General features: G+C 45.1%; 1 protein-coding gene across 2 annotated transcripts in view; it reads right to left on the reverse strand.

Annotated features, from left to right (window-relative positions):
* Window positions 1-10,000, reverse strand: part of LOC134458460 (glycerol-3-phosphate acyltransferase 4-like) — a 34,336-nt gene that overhangs the window by 6,946 nt on the left and 17,390 nt on the right. For both annotated transcript variants that reach the window (XM_063210792.1, XM_063210790.1), the window contains exons 5-8: window positions 7,504-7,578; window positions 5,264-5,353; window positions 1,769-1,862; window positions 1,270-1,385 (exon numbers count right to left, since the gene is read on the reverse strand). In XM_063210792.1, coding sequence (XP_063066862.1) covers window positions 1,270-1,385; window positions 1,769-1,862; window positions 5,264-5,353; window positions 7,504-7,578 — 375 coding nt within the window. The remainder of the gene's footprint in view (window positions 1-1,269; window positions 1,386-1,768; window positions 1,863-5,263; window positions 5,354-7,503; window positions 7,579-10,000) is intronic.

A 10,000-nucleotide genomic window follows, 5' to 3' on the forward strand; every position in this document is an offset into this window, starting at 1 on the left:
AAGGCTGCCCTGCCCATGGGAATGTGGAGGAGGCACTGACATAGATTGTAGAATATTTTCTTTTTTTTTTGTCTTTATAGACTTCATTATTGACAGGATAGCATAAGAGTCAGACAGGAAGCGAATGGGGAGAGAGACGGGGAGGGGTCGGCAAAGGACCCGGGGCGGGAGTCGAACCCGGGTCAGCCGTATGACAGGCAAGTGCCCAATCGGATGGCCACGGCAGGGCCTGTAGAATATTTTCAGTACTTGAGGCAAAAAATGGAAAGGAGATCACAGGAAACCAGATCAGTGCCATTTTGGCTACACCCAAACGAACACTCCTTACAGACATGACGTGTAAAAAAACATCTGAAAAGAAACTTTTTTTTTACCAGTATTTTATGACATTTGTTTCAGTTTCTCCCACACACTCACAAGTCAAAATCAAAGAACGCTTATCCTCAAGTACTGTAGAGATGAAACCTAGCAGATATATTAATCAACTTATCTACCATGGGGTTTCACAAGAGTGGAAACCACATACATTTAATAATCTGCTCATTCCTCCTCCATTCTCAGTGGTTGAAACTTTGGGGAGACATGGTGTTGGGGGATTTACGGTCAGATAGAACTAAGTGTCCTTCCTTATCACCCTGCTGCATTCCAGCAGAAACGAATCATCATCTCATCTACGTCAAGGTCAGAGAACAAACTGCATCCAACTGTTACATTATCCACAGTTTGACAACATACTGCACACAGAACCTGGCTTCTTTTGCCACGTTTTGACACCAAACTAAGAAAGAGAAAATAGTTTCAGAAAACGGGACAGAGGAATCAGTTAATTCTAAATGTAAATGATACAGAAACTTGGGGGGGGGGGGAGAAGAGAATTAACCCATTGTGTCCTGCCTGGAGAGCGACATATACGCTGAATTCAGGTTCTTGAGATTTGAGCTGTTTTATAAAAAATGTGGGTAAGCTATTGCTTGATGAACACATTCTAAACAAAACGAGGGTCCTAGCTTTTAAACGCAAGTCATTTCATGTTTGTATGTGCTTCGGAGGCTGGGATATTTAGGATTTAATAGGTAGAGGGCACCCTTTCCCAAAAAGGGCTAAGGACAAAATGGGTTAACAAACAAGCATACATAATAAATATGGGTAATCTGAAAAAAAGCTGCAATTCTCCAAGGGGTAATAAATAACACATCATTGCTGTCTGGTAGAAGCCTTGCAACTCCATGCTCTCCTCCCTGGTAATAGCAAGAAGAGCTGCCCTGTTACCTTTTGGCCACTAGGTGGCGGTCTTTGACTTCGGAGCGCTCGAACCAGATGTGTGGACAGGCCTTCACCATGGACCTCTGGATGATGCCGATCAGGCCGCCGTGCACCTGGCCCACCTACCACAACAGGAGACACAATCAACAGCTCAAGTCAAGACGCTTATCATTAACACTGTCAAGGAGTCAGTAGACACTAGATTATGAGTTATTGCAGGTTCCCAATACAGTCATGATAACTCACAAACAAAAGTACTTGAAAATGGTTACATCCGCAAATGATTACATTTGATATGATTGGCTGACTTTTGTCGACCATACATGACATAATTTATGTTCCCTCTGTTTGTATAACTTGATATGGACCATGCACCTGTGGCTGATGTAAATAAAGAAATTAATTCAATTGACAAACATATGTTCACACACACACACACATGGCGTGGAGTGGACACACATGCACACCAACAAATACAAACACGCACACACACACACATACATACCATTGCATAGCAGCCGTCACTGGCCAGGATGATGACGTCGATGGGAGAGGTGTGATTGGCCACGCAGATGCCTCCGTTCCGGGGCTTGTTCTCACTGCAACATCATCATCATCAACAACAACACAACGGTCAGTTCATCCTACCAATATCCTGGTCTGTGAAGATTCTCATTCCTATCCAGGACACCTCATCCAAAGATTTAAGTTGTAAGCAACTGGGCTTCTTTTTACATTACATTACATTATATTTAGCTGTCTCTTTTATCCAGTGACGTCCAAGAGCACATACATGGCAAAATACAGACTTCTTGGAGCGTGAAAGAGGTTACTTTCATGCCTCCCTTTCATTAGTTTCTGCTCGACATAGAAGACCAGGAGTTATATCCCTGAAAGGGATCTGGGGGACCTTTTCAGCTCAAAGAAGCCGTCCATTTGCTTACGTCTGCACTCTTTGGAGTCAGTTGGGATAAGAAGTACATTGGCCGAGGAAAGTTTAGACTCTTTGGAGTTTACCCGGGCATTACAACACCACCTTCCCTGGTGGAAATTTACTGGCTGTGATTTCAGTGCATGTATATGCGCTAAAGCGACCAAGGACCAGAACGTTTGCCAGTAGAATAGGGTATATATAGACAACAGTCTTTTATGTAGGAATCACATGTCGAAAAAGTGAGCGAGCGTTACTGTCTGTCTGTCTTACCGACTGTCTAAAAATAAAAAAAGTTTCTATTCATTGAACAGTTGCCAGTGCAACTAAATCACAAGTGGCAAAGTCAAAAAGGGATTTTAAATGTAAGACATTGCAGGAAGAACACCGAATACAGAAAGGAGCATAGAAAACGGCAATCCAATATGCTCATTATATGCTCATGTCCTGCCATCAACATCAGATAAGAAAGAATTTGGGTGCTGACTGCTGACTACTAAATATGCTGCGCCTGCGGAACACTGAACTCGTCTAAACTTTTCTTGACCAATGAGCTTCACTGACTCCCTCTTCCTGCTGCAGGGGAGGAATGAAAGAATGTAAACATTCTAATTAGATGAAAATGAAAAATTGAAATGATCTCCCCCTCCCTTATTACGCACACCTTTGAGTGACGAGTGAAAAGAGAGTTATGTTAAGATGTAATCGCGAATGGTGTAATTTGAACACCTCTACTAAGCCAGCACCAATAACCAAAGGAAATGAACAATGGCAGCCCTAAAGACCCGGTTAAATGAATCTGAAGTGGGACTAGCCATGTATAAGTTACTACAGGGTTTAAAAATCAACACACGGGACGTTACGCTTCAATACTAGAGTGCAGTCAAGCAAGCCTCTGCCTGGTGCCATAGTGTCTAAGTTCTGTGTGTGTGTGTGTGTGTGTGTGTGTGTGTGTGTGTGTGTGTGTGTGTGTGTGTGTGTGTGTGTGTGTGTGTGTGTGTGTGTGTGTGTGTGTGTGTGTGTGTGTGTGTGTGTGTGTGTGTGTGTTTTGGGGCATGGGAACAGCCATCAGGAGTAATGCAGGGGAGCCTGAAACCTGCTATGACCCCACTCAAGAGGCCGGTGAGTGAAAGCAGTTGGGCGTCAGGTGATACGGGTCTATTCCATAGGCTCCATGACGGCCTGTTTTGAGATTTAAAACGGCTGTTGAGTGACAAGGCAATAACATAGCCAGAGATGTTGAAACTGCAGTGTTTGGACTGGACTTGGATCATTCTTGTCTGAGGAAGCTGTGGGATAGATCTTTAAGATAAGATCTCATAACGCCTTCAACAAAAGACAGCCCTTATCTGTTGGGGTCGTACAGACTCTGGCACCACGCTGTATTTTACCGAAATGTTCTACACGTTTTTTTTTGTAGGCTGTGGCTTGACCTTGGAAAGTGAGTCAGGAGGACTTGGCTTCCAGTTGCTGACTGAAAGTCAGGCACACAAGTCTGGGCTTGCTTAGCCAGGCTGTGCCCTCCTAGTGACGCAACACTTCCAATGTTGCAACTAGTCAGGTCAAGAGCAATGCAAGTACTTTCTGAGTTCCCGCATATACGGGAACTCTTCCCACTTTGTCGATAAGCAAACAGCCATAAGCAAACCAAGGGAGGCAGGTCAACCATGCCATTTGGGAAACGTTAATTGTTATGCTCTTGGTCAGACCAAGTCTCAAAGAGATTCGAATGTTGATGATAACCAGGCTAGCACACCCTGGCCCTGTGACGCAACACCGACATTTGAGTTCAGTCAGTCTGGCCACCCTTGTCTATTCTCTGTTCTTAAAAGGTGCACTGTGTAATATTGTTTTAGTAGCTTATGTCCAGAATTCATGCTGGCCATTCCCTAATGTTACCTTTTTTGTGATGTTACCTTTTTTGTCATGCTTCGGCCGACAATGGCCTTCTTCAGGGCTGTAAAACTGAAGAAGGCCAAACATGTTGGCAATTTTTTAACAGTTCCACTATGAACTAGCTAAGTTTATTAAAAGCTTTTTAACCAAGAAGAAGAGTGCCTTGGATATGTTTCATTGACCTGGATGGATCCTTAGTAAAGGATAACCAAAGAGCACCTTTGCCAAAACTTGACTGAACGCCGAAGCCCTCTGACCCTTTTCTTTGTTCTGGTTATAGCTCTACCCAGTAGTACACAGTACACAGAGTTATTGGAAAGACTCATGTTGATGCAGTCTCCAGGCTACTAAAGTTCTGCCAGACCAAGTTCTGTCAACAAGCTTAGTGGGACAGCCAGTTGCGAACATACTAAAACCCTTTTTCTATCATTTTGTTGGGAATCTGAGGAAGACAGAGGTTGAAACGTCATCATGCTTGCCAAAGAAAAAATAACTAAAAGAAGAAAAATATCCAAAAGGAGTGTGCAAACCTTTTTTCCACAAAATCATTTTGTTGCGAGACATAAAAAAAGAAAAGCAAATAGGAACCACTGCTAGAGGTCCTAGTCAGGGTGGGAATGAATCATTGAACTAAATGCCGATTCCGAGAACCTGCAACACTTGAAAATGACACCTACTAATACTTTCTTTGTGTTGCGATGTATTACTAACTGATGGGTGATTCAGAACAAAAGCAATTGTTGTCTGAACATCTGAGTGTGTGTGCCTTTGGGAAAGGGTGGAACACACCTGTATGTATGTGTGTGTGTGTGTATGTGTGTGTGTGTGTGCGCGTGCGTGCGTATGCCTTTGGGAAAGGGTGGAATACACCTGTGTGTGTGTGTGTGTGTGTGTGTGTGTGTGTGTGTGTGTGTGTGTGTGTGTGTGTGTGTGTGTGTGTGTGTGTGTGTGAATATCTGAGTGTGTGTGCCTTTGGGAAAGGGTGGAACACACCTGTGTGTGTGTGTGTGTGTGTGTGTGTGTGTGTGTGTGTGTGTGTGTGTGTGTGTGTGTGTGTGTGTGTGTGTGTGTGTGTGGGCGTGCGTGCGTGCGTGCGCGTGTGCGTCTGTGTGTGTGCGTGCGTGTGCGTGTGTGTGTGGGCGTGCGTGCGTGGACGTGTGTGTGTGTTCTCACCTGTCGTGATAGGTGATGATGGCAGTGAGTGCCCTGACACAGATCCGGTAACACATCAGATGAACCTTCTCGCTCAGGTAGTTCTTCGTGCTGCGAAAAAAGAAAAGAGTAAAAAACAAACAAACGTGCGTGCACGCACATTAACTTGGGCGTTCTCTGTGGTAAGACATATTCCACAGCTGAACGTAAGCTGTGTGCTCATGCTTGTGTGTGTGTGTGTGTGTGTGTGTGTGTGTGTGTGTGTGTGTGTGTGTGTGTGTGTGTGTGTGTGTGTGTGTGTGTGTGTGTGTGTGTGTGTGTGTGTGTGTGTGTGTGTGTGTGTGCGCTTTGGCAGCTGCCGCTGTGAGTGTTTCTGCCTTTGTCATCCTTGCTGCTACTGTGCTCATTAAACACCGCTGAGCTGTCTGTCGAATTGATGGTGGAGCTGATGTATTGCTTGACTGCTGTGTGTGTGTGTGTGTGTGTGGGCGCTGTGTATCTGCCGCTTTGCATTAAATGCGGCTTTGACTTGTGCCGTCTGGCCTCTGATGTACTGCTCAGATATTGAGCTAGATGCCAGTGTTTTTTTTTATAAACCTGTATTTCCTCAAATAAAAAGTTAGTTTGGAGCAGGCTACAAATAGGGGCAGGCTACATTTTGAAGGAGGTTTTAGATACAAAAAAAAGAAACAACTAAATTTGTCATAGATAAAGAGACATCGTCTGTGAGGCTACAAAAAGAGAGGCTTTTATTTTTAAAAATGTAAATTAAAGGGGGGGGGGGGGGGGTCAAGCTATAAATTGAGGAAACAAGGGCTATATTTTATGGAGGAATGTAAAAATGATGACAGGAAGAGACTGGGGGAGAGAGATGGGGGTAAGGCTAATTCCCCAGGCTGGAATCGAACCTGGATCCCCTTGGACATTCAAGCACCATTTGTGATCAGGTACCTTAGCACGTTGCGCCACAGCACCCTTCTGTGTTAAACAACAAACAGTGCAACGGCATGTTTTTTGTCTGCTGACTGATATCTCATTCATATGCTATACTGTGTTGCGTCAAGACTACTACATTATTTGTCTGCTAGTGCACTGCACTAATTCAAGGGCGCCCATGAGCTTTCTGTCTACTGGTCGAGATATTACTTAACATGACATTACATTACATTGCATTTGGCAGGCGCTTTTTAAGCAAAGCGTCTCACAATCGAGGACATAATCATGGCCGACATCACTAGCAGATATGAAGTGCACAGGAAATATACAGAACAACAAGTGCTGCAGATGCAAAAGGGGGATTAGAGGTTTTTGTTTTTTTAAGTAGATATATGTCCTCTACTGGCTGTTCAGCTGGTCCTGTGACATCTGAATTTGTTTTGATTCTGTATTGTGGCAGCTAACAGCTACCTCCTGCTGTGCTCTGCAGATGAAGTTGTTCCCTGTGTGCTGATGAAGGCTTGCGGCCTGTCTTGACATGACAGCTGCTGTGGAACAACCTGTGGCTGTCTAGTCTAAGGTGGCTGTCTAGCAGTCTACCTGCAGTGGTGCTGCCAGTGCCCATCTGCTGTAGGGGCTGCTGCGGACGCTTGGTGTGTCTACACACTGCCGTGCTGTCTGTCTGATACGGAGGCTGTGCTGTCTTGCTCCATCCTGTCTGTCTGGACGCTTGGTGTGTCTACACACTGCCGTGCTGTCTGTCTGATACGGAGGCTGTGCTGTCTTGCTCCATCCTGTCTGTCTGGACGCTTGGTGTGTCTACTCACTGCCGTGCTGTCTGTCTGATACGGAGGCTGTGCTGTCTTGCTCCATCCTGTCTGTCTGGACGCTTGGTGTGTCTACTCACTGCAGTGCTGTCTGTCTGATACGGAGGCTGTGCTGTCTTGCTCCATCGTGCCTGTCTGTCTGGCTGTTTCTGTCTCCTGCTACGCTCTTTGAGGCTGTGGCTGTGCTGTGCGTGTAGGTGCTGTGCTGTGTGAGGACACTGACACTGACTTGACACTGGAACCTGCCAACAGGACAAATGCTGCTGAAACTTGCCTTTGGCTAGTAATACTTTCAGTGTCACTAGCTAACTTGGCTGGCAGTTTATTCCTTGGTATGACATACGCATCATAGTAGCCTATATTCTGTTCTTTGTTGTATATCTGTGTATAATCTGTGGCTAGTGGAATACCTGAATGGCTAGTGACTCTGGAAAACCACTAGCCACAGTGGCCGGTGGGTGAAAAAGTTAATGTCAAGCCCTGATGAGGAGGACTCACCTGCTGTTGGGAAGGAGGCCTATGGCAGTGGTGAGCACCACGAGCAGGCCCACTCCGGTGAAGGCCAAGGTCACCCTGCACACAAACACACAACAAACAAAAACAATATTAAAAAGGTGCACTGTATAGAATGGAGGCCAGAGTAGGTATTGCAACTATAATGGTCATTTGGCCCACTCCAGTGAAAGCCACGCTCACCCTGCACTAGGGCTGCACAATTAATCGAAAATAATCGAAAATCATGATATAATCATGATATCGAAGTCGGAATTTCAATCGTGATTTAACCGTGGCAATAGTCACCTACATTTGAGAGCCTCCTTGAAGCCAGAACATACTGACAGGCTGTTATTTCTGTACAGAAATCTGTTCACCTAAGTTTTATGCTATTGCCCTTTACATAATTATTACAATTCATTTTATTTTGCTCATCCCGTATATAATTCATTCTTGGTTATATATCCTTTTGTTATAAATTCTAAAAAAAAATATGCAAAAATCAATAATCGTGATTAATAATCGTGATCATGATTTTGACCCAAATAATCATGATTTCTTTTCCATAATCGTGCAGCCCTACCCTGCACACAAACAAACAACAAACAAAAACAATATTAACCCTTTATAATGCAGGAGTATATTTCATCACTTCCCCACCTATTCACCTATAATACAAAATGTCCCCGCCATGCCTCTCTACAAGAGTGTACAACCACGTGTGTAATAGCAAATTAATCAGGAGAGATCAGGCTTTTTACACAGACAGTGACATCATGACATTTGACCAATCAGCAGTTCGCCTGGATCCTATCAAACCTATTGAATATTAAAATATCTTGAGTGCCCTATAAAGGGTTAAGACACAGCCCCTGTTTCAAATGAGCTGCTACCAGAATGGCAATGATCAAGCCGTAATGTTTTAATAAATGCCCTGTGCACTGTGCACTGTGGTGTAGCACTATGGTAGTGACGTTTTTTCAGTGACTATTACAACTAGTGTTGCACCGATACCGATACCAGTATTGGTGGATCGGCACTAAAATGGTGGTATCGGTATCGGCGAGTACCAACAAATAGGGCACCGATACCATTTACAGGTGCTTGCATGACACTTAAACAGTCTTGAAATTAGTTATTTCATAGAGGTATTTTAAAAGTATAAAAAGTTTTGCTGGATTCACTTTGTATTAGTCTTTTTCCTGTTTCACAAAGGTAGGCAGCAACCTGACGAAGCCGTGCAATGATTTTACATCCAAGTAGTATGCACTACAGCCCTTCATATATATACATTTCAAATAGGGTGGTATCGGTATCGGTATCGGTATCGGCCGATACTGCACAGCCAGGTATCGGGTATCGGTATCGGGGCCAAAAAATGGTATCGGTGCAACACTAATTACAACGTTCCAGTGGTGGAACTGCATGTGTTAAGGGGCTTAACTCGTACACACCTATATATGTTGCGTCTCTTTCTTTTCATAATTAAACTATAGGAAATAGCTAATGAAAGCATACAGTATACTGTATACCTAAGTTCCTTTTGCAGGGGGTTTAGGTGACTGCTTGATGTTAATTTGCAAGCTCCTCTTTCACCTTTCACACACACACACACACACACACACACACACACACACACACACACACACACACACACACACACACACACACACACACACACACACACACACACACACACACACACACACACACACACACACACAGCGTGGCATGGTGTTTGTGCATAGCGTGATCAAAATCTATACTGTGTGAATCAGCAGCACATGCGCCCCTAGGCACTGGGTCAGGTTTCTGTACATCAACACGCACACACGCACGCACGCACGCACGCACGGACGCACGGACGCACGGACGCACGGACGCACGGACGCACGCACAAACACACGCACGCACGCACGCACACGCACGCACGCGGCTGATCCCATTGGGCTGCTTTCGCTGGCAGTTAACATGCTGGTCGAACATCTTCATCATTTCTATGGCAACTTGCGCAACCCAATAGGGAGAGAGCTGCAGCTGCATCTGGTTCTAATATGACCTCCTCTCCTCTACAGAGGCTGGCTCAGATGAGAAGCCAGGGCTGATCTGTAAGGCTAACCATATACCCCCACACTATAGTGTGCGCACACACACACGCGCGCACACCACGCCAGCCCCCCTTTCTCTGAAATATACCACCACACTTTAGTGCGCACACACACACACACACACACACACACACACACACACACACACACACACACACACACACACACACACACACACACACACACACACAACACACACACACACACACACACACACACACACCACACACACACACGCACACACACAAGCATGCACACCACGCCAGCCCCCCTTTCTCCGAAATATACCCCCACACTATAGTGCACGCACGCACACACACACACACACACGCACACACATACACACACAAGCATGCATGCGCACACACACACACACACACACACACACACAC

This window comes from Engraulis encrasicolus, chromosome 11, assembly GCF_034702125.1.
Source record: "Engraulis encrasicolus isolate BLACKSEA-1 chromosome 11, IST_EnEncr_1.0, whole genome shotgun sequence".
In the NCBI taxonomy this organism is placed as follows: Eukaryota; Metazoa; Chordata; class Actinopteri; order Clupeiformes; family Engraulidae; genus Engraulis; species Engraulis encrasicolus.